Source organism: Sitophilus oryzae, unplaced genomic scaffold (genome assembly GCF_002938485.1).
Source record: "Sitophilus oryzae breed Bouriz unplaced genomic scaffold, Soryzae_2.0 scaffold_860_pilon_pilon, whole genome shotgun sequence".
In the NCBI taxonomy this organism is placed as follows: Eukaryota; Metazoa; Arthropoda; class Insecta; order Coleoptera; family Curculionidae; genus Sitophilus; species Sitophilus oryzae.
This window is the reverse complement of record NW_022147484.1, coordinates 945,543-966,730: the sequence shown is the minus strand read 5'-3', so window position 1 is coordinate 966,730 and position 21,188 is coordinate 945,543. Positions and strand designations below refer to the sequence as shown.

Genomic DNA, 21,188 nt, shown 5'->3' with positions numbered 1-21,188 from the left:
ATTATTTTTGAAAAATAAAAAAAAATAATGTATTTATTGGAAGTTAAAAAATAACCCTAGAAACCATATAAACAAATTTCCTCGCTCGAGATGGGTGTGGCAGCATTACTTTTCAAGTCCACGGTCAAAGTCAAGACTGGTTTCGGCAATATTAATTCCTGTTTTGCGGAGGCAGAACATTATTGTTACTTTATATATGTTAAGGCACAATCAGTCATTAATCAAAGTAGATAATTCTTGAAACATTACGCACTTAAAACTATTATTCTTACTTAATATCCCACAACTACCGTTAGGTATACTTGTTCAGATTTTCTCCTAAATAATTTGAAGGTTATTTTGCCGTATATGGAGAATATGCGGCTTTAAGTGTAATTTTTTATTACAAATGCATGGAATTTAGAACTTTTATAATTATGAAACTATAAAGCATATATTATTATTGTGACATTACTCGTAAGGATTCTATTAGGTATTCAAAAAATTCATTATTTAAGAAAAAAAATATATATTCCAGGTGCGTCTCGAAAGTGGCTCGCCCTTATAACTTTTTTATTTTTTCAGATAAGAAAACGAGATTTGGTACGTTAGTATATCACATAAATTAGGATTCCCTGACGTATTCAATTGTTTTTTGTCACTTCCTGTTTAACCGGAAATGACTACAACTTTTGATTTGTAAATGGCACCCTCAGCATATTTTTATTTTATTCGATAGAAAATGCCACTCTCAATAGAATGACATATCATATGTCACGTTTTGACATTTTCAAATATAGTTTATTTGAAATTGTAACATTCGGTTCATGACAACAATTTGACAGGAAATACCAAGTGTGTGGTATCAAATTATTCGTAAAAAAATGCTTTTTCCAAATATGCTAATGAGACACTCTTGTCTCATTTCAAAAAATTGAGATATTATTAAAAATACGATTTGGGCATCTTTTACCCGGCCAGGACAAGACACGAAAAACATTAGGCCATCAAATTTATTTTTCCAAGGCTCCTTGACTAAAGATTAGTGTTTTTAATGCGGCCATGGCACTCTCAATAAATTTAAAATACAATTTTTTTAGGCGAAAATGTTAAAAGTTGACATATGTCATTCTATTTAGAATGTCATTTTCTATCGAATAAAGTAAAAATAAACCGAGGGTGGCATTTAAAAATCAAAAGCTGCAGTCATTTCCGGTGAAACAGGAAGTGACCAATAACAATTGAATACGTCAATCAATCCTAATTTGTGTCAAATACTAACATACCAAATCTCGTTTTCTTTGATGAAAACATAAAAAAGTTATAGGGGTGAGCCACTTTTGAGACTCACCCGGTATATTAAACAAAAATTACATAAAACTTGTGAACAATAATAATAAAATATTTAAATGAAAAAAAAGTATATCCTATGTATTGTGCTATTAGGAGTAAAAAGAATACTTTTTTGGCGAGGCTGGTACGTTTGACATTAAAACCGAGGCACTAAAAGTAATTTTTACTCCGAATAGAATATGCTATTTTTTTTTCAATGCCACAAATAATTTTTAAACAATCTCAAACGTTGCAAATAATATAAAAAGATTTAAAAGTAATACTTTCTAAGTAATTACCTACTATATATTGAGAAACTATGGCTGCATTCGCTGAACTTGACACTTTATGTAAATTTAATAGTATACTGGAACGTTTGAAATTGTTTAAAAAACTTATTAGATGGAGTTTGCAAAAAATAGCGTCTTCCATTCCGAGTAAAAATTACTTTTTGTAACTCGACTGTGTGTCGTCAAACGTACAGCCTCGCCGCAAAATGTATCATTTTTATTCCTATTAAAACAAATCGTCAACGTCAATCCCGTCACAAAAATTAATGCCTTTGTGACGTTTGAAAAAATAGTATATTGTTTTATTAGGAGTAAAAATGACACTTTTCGTGGCGAGGCTGTGTGTTTATGGCTAGTCGAGACGAGAGCGAGAGGAGAGCGAGAGGAGAGCGAGACGAGAGCGAGACTGCTTCGATCCATTTTGCGAGACAAGCTCGCCACCAGATATGCAAGTTGGATCATAGTGATGTTGAAGCATCTCAGGTAATAAAAAAATATAAGGCATAGATGTTGGTGTACTGAGCTCTACAAAAGAAGAACCGGTCAGGAGCATGATTTAAGCTTTTAGCACATTAATGGTCATTACAAAAATTTTACAAAATTACTCCTATTGACTTCGAAAATAGATTATTCTGGATACGCAGAATCTAAAAATAAAATAAAAAATATGGTATTGTATTTAAAAAAACACATGTTATATCAGCCACTCTATTTTGAACCACCCTGTATACTCTATAATAATTTTAAAATGTCCTGTTTCACAGAAAATTATTACAACTTTTGATTTTTAAATTATAGCCTCGGCATCTTTTAACTTTATTTGATAGAAAATGACATTCTGAATAGAATAATATATCATATGTCAACTTTTGACATTTTTAATTAGAAAAAATAATATTTGAAATTTCAGTCTAGAGTGCCATGACTAAGTTAAAACCATTCCCAGCAAGCAAAATTTATTGCTGGAACATTGCCAAAACTTCGCAAAGCAAGGTGTAACATTGCTTTTTTCATTGTAGGGAGGTTTATGCAAGGTTTCAGGGTAGCTTAATATTCCGCCAAATAATATTGCAGTGCAAGGTTGCATTTCACAATATTATTGAAACATTGCTAATGTAACGTTCTAGAAAGTACTAATTTGGGATGTATTAGTAATATTGTTAATTTTATACAATATACCGTATGATCGAATAAAAACGGCGTCAGCGATGGCTATGAAATGAAGATCGCTGTCATTTTATATGTAAATTTATATAGGAAATGCCATCGATCGTCATTTCCAAACCAACTGGACGCCGTTTTTATTCGATCATACGGTATAAAATTATATTATTAATTATAATTAACTGACTTATTGCTAAAATAATATAGCAAAAAATAGATAATGTTTGCATTAAAAAACCATTTCATTCATCAGAGGAAAAATATAAAAACTATTTTTTAATATTTACTTATCAATTAATGAAATAGTTTCTCTTGCGAACATTAGCAATTTTATGCAATTTTATGTTAACAATAATACATTGCAGTAATAGGTTATAATCAACAGCAACATTAATGGGTATTAAATTGTAGACTTTCAGATAGGTATAATATACTTTTACTAATATTCTATTGACGAAAAACATAAAAAATATTGATAAAAATATGTAGGTATATCTCTATATCCATTGACTTAGAAAAATTAAAAATGCTCGGTAAATATATCCCTACCAAGAAAGTTGAATTTATCAAACAAATTGAAAAAAATCAAATAAAAATTAGAAATTTATCACTTACTTGTTTCAAAAATATCAGAAATACTGTCAAGTACTGAGAACTTACTGATCTTTTCAGCTGCTCATTAAATAAGGAATTACTCAACTCTGACCTCCGAGTCGAATTTCTAAAAAAAATCTTAAAGTTGAATGTCTGAAATAATACAAACTATATAGGTACAGTATAAACATTATTTTATATTTCTTATTCAAAAATACAAAAGGAAAGTATAACATTAAATGTATGTAGAAGGAAAAGCAAACTTATATTTTAATTGATTTTTTGGATCTTTCATATTTTGTCTTCGCATGTTGAATTGTCATATTCATGGCTTCAAATTCCTCTCCGGTAAAGTTTTGAAATCTATATCCAATCCTTTCTAAAGTAGTAAAAATAAAAACAATCAGTTGTAATAAATATAAAGCAATGAGAAACTTACCTCTTGTGACAGTAATCTTTGAGGCCCCTTTATGTCCTTATTTTAAAAAATTCAAATGATAATAACATCATTAAAAAATATTATTGAGAATAATTAATACTGAATATTATTTGTGATTTTATTATTAGATTGATATACTCGTATCCTGATTTTATCTACTTCAATTTTCAGTTGGCTAAAAGCTAACCTAAAACATAAAATTTAGCTTAAAACAAAATAAACTAAACAAAATTTGTTATACTTATTCATGGCTAAGTATTATTAAAACACACATAATAATAAAATTATACTTACATTTACATTCATTAAAATCTCATTCGAAAAGTATAAAATATGATACCAGAAACGTAAAAAAACAAGTGCGTTAACCTAACCCAACTTCTTATACCGTATGATCGAAAAAACAAGACGTCAGCGATGGCTATGAAAAGAAAATCGCTGTTATTTTATATGGGGAATGTCATCGATATTCGTTTCCAAGCTAACTAGACGCCGTTTTTTTTTCGAAATTATTATTTAAAAATCAAAAATTGTAATTTCCGGTGAAAAAGGAAGTGACCGAAACTAATTGAATACATCAAACAATCCTGATTTATGTCGTATACTAACACACCAAATCTAATATTTTATCTGAAAAGTAAAAAAGTTATAGAGGTGAGCCACTTTTGTAAAACACTCGGTATTGTTTGTATCAAGAAGTCACACAGAAAAATTTCGAAATTAATGTCAGCCCAAAAAAAGTTTAGTTTTAATTTTTTTCAGTTTTGTTTTAACAAATATTACACCACCTATATTAATCCTAGCTAATACTTTCAGAACAAAACAGATAATAAAATAAAAACCCTTAAAATGAGAAAACTACTGACCCAGTTCGAAAATTGGAAAAAGGCTAGTGAATTATACAATTCGACTCTATAGTTTGACATAAAAAAGGAAGATGTCGATCTAATCGGAGTCAGAAAATTGAATAGAGCATAGAGTGGTCTCTTTCCGAGGGATTTGCAATCTCTATAGGGTATAAAGCTGTCAATGCCCCAGATTAGTTCAAAATCGAACTGGCCCAAAGTGGCACTAAACTGTTTTTTTCTAGGACAAAGAAATACTTTGATGCTTTCTTTTCTATACTTTTAATCTGAACTATTTCTAAAGATCACATTCAAAATAGTTTATCGATATACATTTACATAAATCGGCTTATTTGCTCATATTTAGAGTTTTTTTTGTAAACATAAACTATCTCTCTCTCTCTCTCTACAGTAAGCCCCGGATTTTCAAGCATACCGTTTTAAAGAAAATTAAAAAAAATGACAATATAGTTGAATTAAATATTTAATTTGAAAGTCCTAAAAATCAAAACGTGTTTCTATGGTAATATAATTTCGTTTTCTTCCTTATTTGATACTTTGATACTGTTTTAAAATGTCAAAGAGGCACACCATTTATTTAGTTCAATGCTACAGAAAGGGTGATAATAGTTATCGGAAAATGTGATACTTTGACAACAGTAAAAAAATATGACGTGTTTCAAAATTAATAATAAACATCTATGAAAGAATGAAATCGAATTTATATTACCATATAAACACCTTCTGATTTTTAGGACTTTTTTAGAAACAAAATTCAACCATATTTTCATGTTTTCTTTAATTTGCTCTCATACGGTATGAAAATTTGGAAAATCATAAAAGGGATTAACCATTTTAGAACAAGGAATTTTTTTTATAATGAATGCAATTTTCTCAAAATATCGATAATAAAAAAGTTTTTTCCTCTTGTAAAGACAATCCGGGGACATACTGTATAGATTAGGTACTTTTTATATTTTTGTGATGTATTCATTTCTGTTTTATTTACTGTTTATCTACATTATAATTTTATGTTGTCTTGTCTCGGATTTGGCTTTACTACTGGGCAATTGCCGGATAATTTTTTATTTTAATTAATTCTTCTTAAAATTGCAGACAAAATGGCGAAGGCCGACAAGAAAATTAATAAACAATGTCTAACCACAGGTCTATATCTACGCTACAATCTTTTGTGGCGGGTTCATTTCTTGAAAAAGTTTTTTTGCCACTGGATGAAAATTCACAAAGTAAGAATAGTACATTGTTTATTAATGACACAATGTAAAAATGACACTTATTCTTGTGGTGAGGCTGTACGTTTGATTTTGACAACACACAGCCGAGGCACAAAAAGTCATTTTTACTCGTAATAGAATATGCATTTTTTTTTCAAACGCCACAAATAATTTGAAACGTTCCAAATAATATAAAAATATTTAAAAGTCATACCTTTTATGTTATTCTACAGGGTCGCTGTTATGTATGGAAACGGTCGATTATTAGGTAAAATATAGGAGGTACCGCAAAAACTTAAATACAAAAGCTGTCGGATTTTTAAATATCTATTAGCGAATAATAAATATACAGGGTCGGTCATAATGTCGTGGCACATAAAAGTTTCATTTCTATAAATAGTATCCCCTGTATATTATTACATATTTGAATTTTTCTTTCAATTCTAAGCAAAAATCGAAATATACACAATGTACCTCAAACCAATCGTTTCCGAGTTATTGACTTTCGAACATATCACTTAAACAATTTGATTTAATTACTTTCGATATGTTCAGTTTCATTTAATGATGCTGTTCTGCCAAATCTGTGATACTGTTGTAATGAGTTTTTAAATGCCTATTAGCTACGAGTAAATTTAAGTATACAGGGTGGGTCATAAACTTTTGGCACATCAAACTTTATTCCTTTTTAAATGGAACCCCCTGTATATTATTGCATATTTCAATTCTTCCTTCAATTTTAAGCAATAATCGTAATACACAATGTACATAAATTGAAGAATGGAAATGTTAAACGAAGATTTTTTAATTTCCACACTTGATATAATCTCATTTTATACATCTATAAATGCTAACTTGAGAACTAATGTAAAATATTATAAAGTATCGGCAGAATGGCATCGTTAAATGAAACTGAGCATATCGAAATTAAGTAAATGAAATTGTTTAAGTGATATTTTCAAACGTCTACATTGTGTAGATTTCGATTTTTGCTTAGAATGGAAGGAAATATTGAAATATGCAGTAATATACAGGGGTTCTATTTAAAAAATAAAACTTTTATGTCCCACGACTTTACCTGCGTATACTTAAATGTATTACTCGCTAATCGATATTTAATAATCTTATATAACTTTAGTATTTAACTTTTTGCGGTACCTCCTATATTATACCTAATAATCGACCGTTTCCATACATAACAGCAACCTTGTATATCAAAAAATCAATACCAAATTGTTGAATTTGACAATTTATGTCAGTTTAATAATATATTTTTGTACTTTTATGCTTAGGCGTAAAAATGACTTTTTTATATCGCCAAACACGTCGCAAAAATTAATACTTTTGTGACGTTTGAAAAAAAAAGTAAATTTTTGTAAACACCTTGAGACCTTTCTTCAGTGAATTTTTACTAGTAAAACTAATTTTCCTAACCGATAAAACATACCGAGAACGACGGCCAAACCAAACGTTTAAATTTCTTTAAAAAATTATTTGAAGCGACCGTTTCTTACCGATTTTGACGTTTGAAAAAAATAATAGCATGTTCTATTCGGAGTAAAAATGACTCTTTGTGCCTCGCCTGTTACTTCAGATTCGCTTACGCTCGTACCAACATACAGCCTCGCCACAAAAGTATAACTTTTACTCCTAATAAAATAATATACTATTTTATTTTGTAAATTTTTCTTGCAGTGGAAAAAATAACCCAGAATGTTTTTCCAAAAAAGGATATTAATGTTTATTTATCCACGTTACCTTTTATATGTCGCTGTAGATTTTTCTAAATCTAGTTCTAAAATTACACAAGAAATAGAACGTATTTTTTACAGCCAAATCATAATCTAGATTAAACTTTATAGATATCCTCCTGAAAAGAAATGTCCCGATAGTAATCCCTCAAATGCTTAGAGGATAAATATATTTCTTTTTCTTTTATTATATGGCCACTAAAACAAACCAACTTGATACGTTTTTTCTGGACGAGTACAATAAAAAAGCGTTTACGTTGTTTTATCTTACTCTATTTTGTGTCGAGGGTCGAAAATATGTAATTTTTCTATATATTGTTTTATTGTTGTTTATGGCCTTCCTTAATACCTTATAAAGTTTATATTTTAATTAAATTAGTCAAAATGTTATAGTAAAGTGGCTAAATACCTTTAAATCTATGTTAATATCTTTAGAACATTAAGATTTAGTTACATCCTATTACATTCTCAAGATTTTCCTTGGTTCAAGTAAGAACAATCTTCGGATTGTCAAAGGGTTTTTAACAGGAGACTGACTCCTCAATAAACACCTCAGTAGATTGAAGCTCAGACACAATGCCGAAAATGGGGAAACACCAGAACACCTCATCACTGAGTGCGCCGAGATGGCAAATATTCATGCCATAAACTTTGGTACGACTGATATCGGAGATGAAGGACTAACCTCTGTAAAAATGAGTCACCCTTGTGTCAAAGCTTTGAGACTGTGATGTGGTATGACTAAAGAAAAGGTGACACAATAGATCTATAAGGTCGCGATGATTAACTTTCCCCTTCCTATATATACAATCTACAATCTATTAACCATATTGATATATAATTGTACGGTATAAATAAAACCTAAAAGCAAAATTTAACAATTTCTATAAAGTTAATTAATAATTCTTGCGTGCGTTAACTACTGATTCCAGCACAAAATATTCACTATAGAAATCTACAAACCATTAAAAAATAAACAATAATCCAAACATCTCCAACAAAAAAAGGGAATGGAAGCTGAGCCCAGGAATAAGAAACAAAAAGCTGAAAAATTTGCGGACCAAATTGAAAAAGTATTTCAACTTATTACAGCAGAGGAAGATAATTTCTAATGTTATTGAACAGGAGAATAAAATAATTCTCCTTATCATTCCAGCTGAAATTAAACAAGATATAAAAATCAATATCAATCCAAAAAAGCAGCAAGGTTAGCCTTATAACTAGAAAAAAGTTAAAAGAGTTACCAAGAAAAGCATTGATCGAAATCTATATTAATTAACGATTCGATTAGGTTGAAATATATACCACAAATATGGCAAATGGCTGAAGTGATAATTTATCCTTAAGTCAGGAAAGCCACCCCAGGAACCAGCATCATGTCGATCAATATGAAAAGGCTAAGTCTAATTAGCGGGAAAAAAACCTCATCACCCCAAATCAATTTGGTTTCAGAAATCAACATTCCACGATTGATCAGATTCACACAATCACCACAATCACCAGTATCACTGAGAAAGCATTAGAAAAGAGAAAGTTATATTCGCCAATGTTTCTAGATGTTGCACAAGCTTTCGATAAAGTTTGGCATTAAGAGTTGAAACTAAAACACAAAATGCTCCTTCCTGTCCTTATACAGAAATCTTTATCATATATATCAAAACTCTACTTCAGGATCAAGCAATATGAGGCCTATTCCGAGAAAAAATTAAGCAGGAAAACAGCAAGGAAAGAGTAAAAAAATTGAACTAATATAGTGAAAAGTATTACTGCAGCTCAGTGTATCCTAAAATAGTGCTAAATAGAAAAAACACAATCAAATTACTGTTATCGGATTAGTGTTTTGTTTTTCCCCAGCAAATTAAGTTGAAAACAGGTAGCTTATTAAAGTAATTCTTCTAGCAATTTTACTAGATTGCTATAATAAAATGGCCCAGTGATTTAAGATGTTATATTATAATAATATTAATAATGGTATCATTTTCAATGTAAGTATTTTAAAAGTACGTGCATCTCTAAAGAGCAGGTATTATCAGAGGTATTATTATACTTTAACTGGCAGTATAGTCTTCCAACGACGAAACCTTTGAGAGTGATAGATGTGTCTGTCATTTTAATTTCAAAGTAGTTCTTTTCATTCCACAAAGAAATAAGTTGGTACAATAATTGGCATGCATAGAAGGAAATTAATATATTTAAAATTTGAATGATAAGTGATTACTTCAAAATTCAAAATATTGCGAAAAAAAAAACTGTATAAAACTGAAAAAATTTAATCGAGTAATTTTATTAAAAAAAATACGGTATGTGTTAATACAAAACAAACAGGGATGTATTTTAAACAAAAAATCACATACGAAAAAATGTAAAAAAGAACTATACTCTTACATATATTAGATGGTAAACAAACTTTACTGATCGTAACTTTATTGGTGTATAAAACTCTTGTTTGCATGGGCACCGAATATTAACTATAAACTGTGCTCTGGATCTAGAGTTCATATTCCCTCGATTTTTCCTCCACTTCCACTTCAAAAGACACAAAACACACGTAATGACACGTACCAAAATGCAAAAACAATTCGCAATTGTTTATAATCTTTTAAAACGCAGGTTATTTGACACAAATTTATAACCTGTTATAGGTAACCAATAATTTGGCAAGACTTTGACAAACCTCAAAAATCTCGTTCAAAAAAGTCGAGTTAATACGCTTCTAATATCATGCATCGTCCATGCATACAATAATATTGAAATATGATCTGTAATTTTTGTAATAAACCAATAAAACTGGTTAAAAACAAGAGATGCTGCGCACGACGGATTTATATATAAACCCATCTATAGTTGACTTAAAAAAATATTAGAAACTTTTTTCAGTGAAATAGGTAGATTGGTATGGACGTCCTCTGCTTTTTTTCTGCCATCGTCTGTTGAAATCTTACCTGGGAAAAAAAACGAAGTATATATTCAAAACCCAGAAACACGCCCATGATGGCTTATTTCTTAAAAAAGAAACAAACATTTACATTTTTCTTGATATTTTCAAAATTAAGAAATATACTTTAGTACCGCAGATCCATAGGCTTGAAATTTCTTATTTCTTGGCGGAGCCAATTCCTACATTGGAAAATGAAAAACATTTTTCCCTTGTCCACATCAATTACCCCTTAAAAATTTTGCACTTCTTTCAGCGACACCCTGTATAAGTACGTAAAGAACGTTTCGATGTAAAGGAAAAACAAATTAGATAGAAAAAGTGATTTATTTACATATCAAAAAGCTATACAGGTTTATGCAGTTTTTACCAGGCAGTAACAACTGGAGCCGATAGACTTCTTCCAGACACAACAGTACCTGATGGTCCAGCTATTACGGTATGTTCACCAGACACAAGAGGGGCTGAATAAGCTGACAGCAGAGGAGCTGAATAAGCTGATACAATAGGTGCAGTATGAGCTACAACGGCTGGAGCGGCAACAATTGGAGCACTTCTAGCTACAACTCCCAAGGTTTCTTGTTGCACTATTTGACCAGCAGGGGAAATGGATGAGATAGAGCTACCATCGGGTCCTACTACAGTTGTTCTGCTACTTGGTCCTTGGATAATTCTAGCTGATGGACTTACCAGAATTCCAGCACTGGCAACGGCCAAGAAGGCAAACAAAAAGGCAATGCACTGTAAAATGTGAGTTAAAAAATAATCATGAAATTTGTGATTTTCGATTTAAAATAACGAATAATTTTGCATTTACTGTATAAGTGTTTAAAAACGTAATCATAAATTAGTTTGTATTAACGTTTAGACTTTTATAAAAAAATATTTTAGTTTACTTACGAATGAATTCATGTTGGTTGTGTTTGGTGTTTAATGTCAAATCAACTGATGATAATACCAAATTATTTTCTGCTATTTATACGAACTCGTTTGGTGCTAGCCTTGCCAAAAACAACAATAGATATGCGATAACACATATTATGTGCATTATGAAATTCTCTTTTAGGTGTACCAAAAACTACTTTAAATTTGATTAAGATAAAAAAAATCTTTACGTATACCCAGTAATGTATGTAATAAGAATAATGTTACTATTTCATATATTTCGTTTTGCATAAAATTTAAATGTCAAATATATTTACTTTTCCATATGATATACAAAGTTACATATTTAACTCAACTCAAAGTTACATCTAAAAAATATACCGGGTGCGTCTCAAAAGTGGCTCACCCCTATAACTTTTTTATTTTTTCAGATAAAAAAAACGAGATTTGCTTTGCTAGTATAAGACATAAATTAGGATTGAATGAAGTAAGTATCCAATTGTTCTTGGTCACTTCTGGTTTTACCGGAAACTACCACAACTTTTGATTTTTAAATAGCACCCTCGTTATATTTTTACTTTACTCGATAGCAAATGACACTTGGAATAGAATGACATATCATATGTCAACTTTTGACATTTTCGCTTAAAAAATAATTGCATTTTAAATTTCAATCTAGAGTGCCTTGCTTGTGTTAGAAACACTAATTTTTAACCAAGGAACTTTGGAAAAATGGATTTGATCGTCTAATGTTTTTAGTGCCTATTCCTGGCCGGTTAAAAGATGCCCAAATTGTATTTTTAATCATATTTCAATTTTTTCAAATGGAACAAGGGTAGCTCATTAGCATATTTGGAAACAGCATTTTCTTACAAATAATTTGGTACCACACATTTGGTATTCGAGTCAAATTGTTATGAACCGCATGTTACGATGTCAAATAAACCATATGCGAAAATGTCAAAAGTTGACATATGATATGTCATTCTATTCAGAGTGTCATTTTCTATCGAATAAAGTAAAAATATACCGAGGATGCCATTTAAAAATCAAAAGTTGTGGTCATTTGCGGTGAAACAGGAAGTGACCAAAAACAATTGAATACGTCAATCAATCCTAATTTATGACATATACTAATATACCAAAATCTCGTTTTTTTATCTGGAAAATATAAAAAATTATAGGGGTGAGCTACTTTTGAGACGCACCCGGTATATTTTGATACATTAATAAATGATTTTATAGTAAACATAAAATACATTATACATATAAAAATATTTTATTACAGTCTTACAGAACTCTAAAACATTACCCCCCAATTTCGGAGGACTTCACGCTCTTGTTAACATAGAATAAATAAATAAGTGAATATATATTAGTTCATTGTTACAAAGTCGTAAATAAATCTTAAGACAATTTAGCATAACATCTGGTGATGCAGTTAGATAATTCCTGACATTCTTTTTATTTATGCTGATTATAAGTATAACTATAAAATTGAAACAAATTATATTATTAATATAATAGTTTTTTGAATGTTTCTGCTCATACAGATTCTCGTATTTAGTATAAGTTATGTAGATATTATTTTTCAATATTAATACATGCTTCTATGCTATTATGTTTTGCTTCATTAGGTGTGGAAGTGTTAAACATTAGGTGTGGAACTGCGAAACGCGGTGTATGTATAACTTGAATATTTAGAAGATTATGCATAAATGATCTCGCATCGTCCCTTTTTGCTAACAACTTTCACCTGTTTTCCTGAAAGTGACAAAAATATAATAAAAGAGACAGTTTAGCGGTAAAAGCAAAAGATATTAACATATTTTTTTAAATTTTTAATTAAAGCCTAAAAATAGAGAATATACAGATATAGGTAATCAGTGCCAACTATTCAATAACTATTAAGTATAATGATTAATGGGATAAAATAAAAAGGAGGCAAAATAGAGAATAAATAAACTGATCATCAGTGACGCACCTAAAGGAGAGCCTGCGGGCGCTTAGCCCCCCAGATTAGTTGTGTTGGTCGTATAAAATTGTTTTTAATCTTAAATCAATATTGCCTTATAATGACCTAAGCCCCCCCAAAAGATCTGAGCCCCCCTAAAAGTTTGTGTCTAGCTGCGCCCTTGCTGATCATGCAGGATTAGTAAGAAATTACATAAAATAACTAATACCTACATAACTAGATTCTTTTGCATATTTTAGTTTATTTTTACACTTGTCTCAAGAGTTGCAATAACTACTCAAACTTTTAGGTATTGATTTCAAAAATTTGAAAATCAAGTAGCATACATTTCAGTATATGGATGATATATATTATTTTTTTATATCTAAATATTTGTATAGATCTCTTGTTTCTTATTTAATTACTCAACTATTAATTTAAAATATAAGAAATAGATACATTTTACATTTTCTACTCTGGAATTTCTACTATAAAATTATATTGAAATACAAAAACATCATTTTTTCTCTTTACAAAAAAATATTAAAGATTAAGAATGAGGAGTATTGTCGCGACCCCGTTTTAGAGGGTTGCGGCTAGGGACGTTTTAGGTATCGAAGATCATTGAAACAATCACTATATATAAAAACAAAGTATAAATTTACTAAAGAATTAAATACATTAATTTAGGTAGGAGAAATGTCAAGTAGAATATTTTTTGACCAATAAAATATACTAAGAGAAAATATATAAAAAATTATAAACTTACTTTACTGTCATTATGATACTTGGAGAACTCAACTCAACTGACCAACGTGACTTCTTGATTCATTCTCCCCGAGAGAGCCCCAAAACTCTCTTCCCATTTACTCTTTAATTATTCTACATATTGATATTTACAAAAATAAGAATTAAATAAAGTTCACTTTCAGATCTTAGTCTGACGTCAACTTGTTCTAAAAATATTATTATATATAGAGAAGAACCCGAGACTGCAGTATCAAAAATTGAATATTTCTCACGGTTTCCTAGATACCCTATAGAAACAACCAAAATGGTCCACCCTGTACAATATGAAAGAGTGAAAAATTATGAAATAATTTATTCCTCGAAAATTAGAAAATAAAATCTTAAAGCAAAAAAAACACAGGTTTCAAACATCAAAACCCGGTAGCTAAATTTTATCAATTCGTAGGCTTGAAAACAAGTATTATCTTTCAGGAACAAAAGCTTGCAAAAAACGTGTTTGCATATCATGGGTGTGTCTAAATTTTCACTATAAATATTCAGAAATAATTCAGTGATAATACAGTTCTTTTATCGAACGTCTCACAAAACACAATAACAATCACAATGAACTCCTTCGTAAGTACCATATATTTTAATTATTTATTTATTTTATATAAAAAAATCTTGTTTTTATTACAGTTCTCCGTTGCTCTCTTCTCCTTTTTGGCTGTAGCCAATGCTGGTGTTCTCGTAGGCCCTTCTGCCAAGATTATCCAAGGACCCAGCACAAGAACTACCGTTGTAGGTCCAGATGGTAGCGCTATCTCTTCTGTAGCTCCCGGAGGCCAAATCGTCCAAGAAGAAAGCGTAGCAGTTGTAGCTGGAACCGCCCCTGTAGTAGCCGCTTACTCTGCTCCATCAGTTCTAGCTGCCAGAACTGTTGTCGCTCCAGCATTATCTGCTTACTCAGCTCCAGTACTATCTGCTTATTCTGCTCCAGTTGTATCAGCTTACTCTGCTCCAGTTGTAGCAGCTTATTCTGCTCCTCATGTCTCCGGTGTTGTAGCTGCATCAGCTGTCAACACTGTAGTAGCTGGACCATCTGGAACCATCGCTACAGGAAGAACGGTAGCTGCTCCTATAGTTGCCGCTTGGTAAAATTGAGTGTGTTGTGATTTAAATTAATTTATAAATTATATATTGTATATACGATTTATATATTATGTAAATAAAGGATTTTTTTCATATTAAAGTATTTGCTTTTATATACCGGGCGCCACAGTGGTTCCCCTTAATTAGCTGCGCGGTCATAACTGTTAGATATCTAGAATAGCTTGACTGCACCTTTTTTAATAGAAATTGATAACAAATGCTAAATAAATGTATATAAAAAATTGCATTAAGCCCTTCAGGCATATTATATATTTGATTGCTTTAGAGTCACTTTGAAATATTTTATTCATGTTATGCATATTTCTGATATATATATATATATATATATATATATATATATATATATATATATATATATATATATATATATATAATATTTATATATATATATATATATATATAGTACGGTTTTTTTAATATAAAGAGTCCCTATATTTTGGTACCAAGATCGCCAGACTTTTTGCGGAATAATTAACAAAATATTAATATTCAGAAGCGTGCAGATTTAACTACCATTTTGAGTGATCTATTTTGATACATACAATTTACCAACAAATATTTTCAAACATCAAATTTTTCATAGTCTTATTTTATTCTACTTAACATTTAATTGTTAATTATACTTAGTTATTAGTTTATCTCAGCGTTTCATTTGTGTAATTCCTAAAATAAGTAATACCTATATTCTGAGTTGATTTCTCAGTTCTCAACTTAGAAGTTTTCGAAAGTAAATGGAAAACTGAGTGGCGCCCAGTATATTATAAAGACGTAAGTATCACAATTTAATTTTCACTAGCTTACGACCCATTGCTCACCGGCGAACAGCTCCGTCGCATAGTATTAGTTGTTTTAATATTTTTTCCAAAAGAAAATTCTTATAAAAAAAACATTCCATCATTTTTTTTATAACTTCTAATGCTACAGCATTTTAAGTTCTAACTATTCGGAAAGGTATACAGATTATGTTTGCACATATGTACATGTTTTTTCATATTGAAGAGGTCAAATTTATGTTGAAAAAATAAAAGAGACAGTTGTTTCATTTTATAAATACAATTTTATTGTCAATTGATATACAGTGTGTTCGCGAAATAAGTTGACACGAAGAGGAAAAAATAAGTTAGTTTTATTTTAAGACAAAAAGTCAATCTTTAACCACCCGGTATAAGAACCGGCGGCAATTCGCGGCAGCCAGTGGCAATTAATTTATAAGTATGCAATATTCTTTAAGCAACAAGTATTATCATGCCGTTTAAGAGGATTTGAAAGAAAAGTTGTTAAAAGTCTTAAAGAGTGACAAGCAAAAATGTAAAAATACTATTTTTGTTGCCTTCAAATAAATTGCCATAAACTAATATTACTTAGGTTTAATTAAGTGCAAAAAAGAAAAAACAGTTCTTTCTACCTTCTTTTCGAACGTCCATTACAGAAAATGCAACAGCTTTTATCAATTTTAATAAAATAAGTAATTAATTGGCGTTATCTGAAAACTGTTTATGTCAGCTTGATACCAGTAGCAAAAATGTGACATTTCTAATAAAAAAGCGCTACAGTAAGCTTACTTGATTTTGTTATTTATTATGTATCTTTTATAGGGGAATATAAGAAAAGTATTAGCAACAGTTTCTTGCAAACATTTTGAAATTAATATTTCTAAGTAATGACCTATTTGGGAACCACTGTAGAACCGTCTCAAAAGTGGTTCACCACTATAATTTTGTATTCTCTCAGATAAAAAAAGAACGAGATTTGGTATGCTAGTATATGACATAAATTAGAATTGATTGAGGTATTCAATTGTTTTCGATCAATTCCTGTTTTATCGGAAATGATTACAACTTTTGATTTTTAAATAGTACCCTCGGTATATTTTTACTTTATTCGATAGAAAATGACACTGACTACAATGGCATATAATGAATGATCATATGTCAACTTTTGACATTCTCGCTTAAAAAACGCATTACAATCTAGAGTGGCTATGTTAAAAATACTATTTTTTTAATCAAGGAGCCTTGGAAAAAATATTTGATCGTCTAATGTTGTTCGTGTCTTGTCCTGGCCCGTTAAAAGACGCCCAAATCGTATTTTTAATTAATATTAATTTATCTCAATTTTTTCAAATGGAACGAGAGCGGCTCATTAGCATATATGAAAAAAAAAACATTTTTTACGAATAATTTGGTATTACATACTTGGCATTTCGAGTCAAATGGTCGTTATAAACCGCATGTTACAATTTCAAATAAACCGTAGGCAAAAATGTCAAAAGTTGATATATGATATGTCATTCTATTTAGACTGTCATTTTCCATCGAATAAAGTAGAAATATACCCAGAGTGCTATTTAAAAATCAAAAGTTGTAGTCATTTCCGGTGAAACATGAAGTGACCGAAAACAACTGAATACGCCAATCAATCCTAATTTATATCATATATTAATATACCAAATCTCGTATTTCTATCTAAAAAAAAAATAAAAAAAGTTATAGATGTGAGCCAGGTTTAACATGCACCCGGTATAGTAGATAATATTTTAAGAGTGAATGCTAGTTAAAAATAAGGAGAAATATTCTTAATAATAATCTCGTAATATTCTTAACAAAATTGGTTTAATGTTGCTTCTACAGAAGTACTAAAAATTTGTATTGCTGCATTCTAACTTTCGAACATATTTCTAAATAACTATCAAAGATTAAAAAGATTAAATAAGAGAATATGTAGTAATTTCAGTATAAATCTAAGAGCACAACAGTGTAAAAGGTAAACGATTGGTTCCTAAAAAGATATCGGTAAAATACGCAACAGTTTGATAAAATATTAGAAATGTCAAATAGTAAGTTTTTTAACTCCGATCTTCTTATTATAGAACTTTTGTTCATGCTTGACTCATCTTATCTTTTTATTGGAGTTTAAAGTTGAAAAATAATTTATAAATCAGCTGATAATGACTGTGAATGACATAATATTGTCAAATATTTTTGAGCAACCGTGTTTCGTAATAATAAAAAAATTCAGGAAAAAAACATAGAAACGGAACAGAAAACCATATTCAAGGTAAGAAACGGAATTTGTATAATATAGTATAGAAACAATAAAAGGAGGAAAAATAATATATGATAAATATATGTCTTTATTTTTATATACATTTTCTCAATTCAAAATTATGCTTATAATTCTTCGGTTTATAAATTAAATTTCATCACAGCACCTTGTCCTCATTACCAAGCAGAAACTACGGGAGCAGCAAAACTTCTACCAGCAACAATGCTGCCAGATGGTCCAGAAACAACAGTGTCTATACCAGACACCAGAGGAGCAGAATAGGCTGATACTACTGGAGCTGAGTACGCTGAGTAAGCTGATACAACTGGAGCGGCATAGGCAGAGACTGCTGGAGCGACTACGGATCGGGCAGCTACAACGGCTGGGGCATGGTAAGCGGCTAGAGCGGGAGCAGAGTAGGCAACAGCAGGGGCGGCCACTACAGGTGCGGTTTCGGCTACAACTCCTACGCTTTCTTCTTGGATGATTTGGCCGGCGGGTGCTACAGAAGAGATGGCGCTACCGTCAGGTCCGACCACAGTGGATCTGCTGCTGGGTCCTTGGATGATTTTGGCAGAAGGAGCTACAAGAACTCCGGCATTGGCTACAGCCAAGAAAGCGAAGAGGGCTACAGAGAACTACAGAAAAGAATATGTGTTATAAATAACATACTAATAATATCAGTGGCAGTTCGTAAAACCAACCAGTTCGTTCTAAACCAAAAAGCGCCCTAATAAAAGGAAAGAAATAAGTATACCGGGTGCGTCTCAAAAGTGGCTCACGTCTATAAATTTTTATTTTTTCAGATAAAACAACGAGATTTGGTATGTTAGTATATGACATAAATTATGATTGATTGACATATTCAATTGTTTTCGGTCACTTCCCGTTTCACCGGAAATGACTACAACTTTTGATTTTTAAATGGCACCCTCGGTATTTTTTTACATTATTCGATAGAAAATAAAACTCTGAATCGAATGACATATCATATGTCAACTTTTGACATATTCGCTCAAAAACAAATTGTATTTTAAATTTCAATTTAGAGTGCCATGGAGCCATAGGTGTGTTAAAAACAATCATCTTTAATCAAGGGACCTTGAAAAAATAGATTTGATCGTCTAATGTTTTTAGTGTCTTGTCCTGACCGGTTAAAAGATGCCTAAATAGTATTTTTAATCATATCTCAATTTTTTTCAAATGGAACGAGGGTGGCACATCAGAATATTTGAAAAAAGTATTTTTTTACGAATAATTTGATACCACACACTTGATATTTCGAGTCAAATTGGCACCGCATGTTATAATTTCAAATAAACAATATGCAAAAATGTCGAAAGTTGACATATGATACGTCATTCTATTTAGAGTATAATTTTCTATGGAATAGAGTAAAGAAATGACCGGTGCCATTTAAAATTCAAAAGTTTAAGTCATTTCCGGTGAAACCGGAAGTGACCGAAAACAATCGAATATGTCAATCAATAATAATTTATGTCATATACTAACATACCAAATCTCGTTGTTTTATCTGAAAAAATAAAAAAGTTATAGGCGTGAGCCACTTTTGAGACGCACCCGGTATACTTATTTCTTTCCTTTTATTATGGCGGTTGGTGCCTTAATAAAAAGAAAACATGGACAAAAAGGATACATGGACACGGGCACGTGCCCACGTGTACTTTAGGACCTGCCGCCACTAACTAATATTATAATCTGAGCCTAGTACACCGACTATATACTAATATTTAATATTGTTGTTTTAAAAAACTGATTTAATTTTAATTTGTGTCTTTAATGACTATGTGTATTAAATATTTCTATATTTAAGTTCATAAAACTTAACAAACAAATATATCGCTTTTGAATTAAGGAAATTTGAGATTCCTATAAGACTTTTTATACTATTATCCTAAAAATTGTAAGATTTTATATGCTTAATAGTAAACAGTGTCACTACTTACTAAATGGTCCACAATATTAACCAAATGTTAATCAACTTGAATAGTATAAAAAATTAGGTAAAGCACTCAGTTGAATCAGTACATTAGGAAAAAATAGTGTAAGACTAAAATAGAGCCTTTAGGACTATATGCACCTTTCATTCTTTTGATTTTTTTAATGGACATAAAATATCATAATTTATCAATTCTTATTATTTTTTCTAAATTAATTTTTAAAACTTCTTGAATTTAAAAAAATTACCAAAAATTAAGTATTAACTCCATATTATATAGTATTCTAAATAGTAATTAAATTAAGCTTGATACTTACGAAAGTGTTCATTGTGATGTGTTTGTGATTGGTTCAACAGAAGAACTATATTCGATTTATCATAGCGATCGGTATATATACGAAAAAATTGGGCGACGCCTATATAATATGCATAAATTTTTATTGTTTGTTCTAATCCAATCTGTCGGTTAAACTTCCTGAACGACATATTTAATATGTATTACGATCTGTAAATTTAAACATGTTTTTTTTTTAATAATTAGAACAATCTTTGTGCCAAAAATAAACCTTAACCTATACGCTTAAGACATTTACATAATTAATTATACATATTTTTAGACAGTTTAATAATATTTTAAATATAGCAGTCCAAGATGGCGTCGGAGGGACTGCCACCTGAGGCAATTCCTCCTGATATTAATTATAAATGTCATCCAGATAAACGGAATGCTACAGTATTTTGTGTGTTGTGTGACAGTGTTTTTCATAAGAGTGACTTTAACAGAAGAAAAGGTGTAAAATACCTAAGCAATGTTATGGTTGTTTGTGATGAACATTCGGGAATAGACATAACCTCAACTTCAGCTCAGGATTCACGAG

At 30.3% G+C, this 21,188-nt stretch overlaps 3 protein-coding genes across 3 annotated transcripts in view; all 3 read right to left on the bottom strand.

Annotated features, from left to right (window-relative positions):
- The window catches only part of LOC115890300 (ADAMTS-like protein 3), a 1,070,176-nt gene that overhangs the window by 341,796 nt on the left and 707,192 nt on the right, over window positions 1-21,188 (bottom strand). The gene's annotated exons all lie outside the window — the stretch shown is intronic.
- On the bottom strand, window positions 10,915-11,537 carry LOC115890316 (larval cuticle protein F1-like). Its single transcript, XM_030910492.1, has 2 exons — window positions 11,465-11,537; window positions 10,915-11,305 (listed from the first exon to the last, which is right to left on the bottom strand). Exons 1-2 carry the CDS (start codon window positions 11,474-11,476, stop codon window positions 10,931-10,933), a joined length of 387 nt encoding a protein of 128 aa, XP_030766352.1. The 5' UTR covers window positions 11,477-11,537; the 3' UTR covers window positions 10,915-10,930.
- Window positions 18,448-20,676, bottom strand: LOC115890312 (cuticle protein LPCP-23-like). The gene is made up of 2 exons (XM_030910489.1): window positions 20,628-20,676; window positions 18,448-18,988 (listed from the first exon to the last, which is right to left on the bottom strand). Exons 1-2 carry the CDS (start codon window positions 20,637-20,639, stop codon window positions 18,527-18,529), a joined length of 474 nt encoding a protein of 157 aa, XP_030766349.1. The 5' UTR covers window positions 20,640-20,676; the 3' UTR covers window positions 18,448-18,526.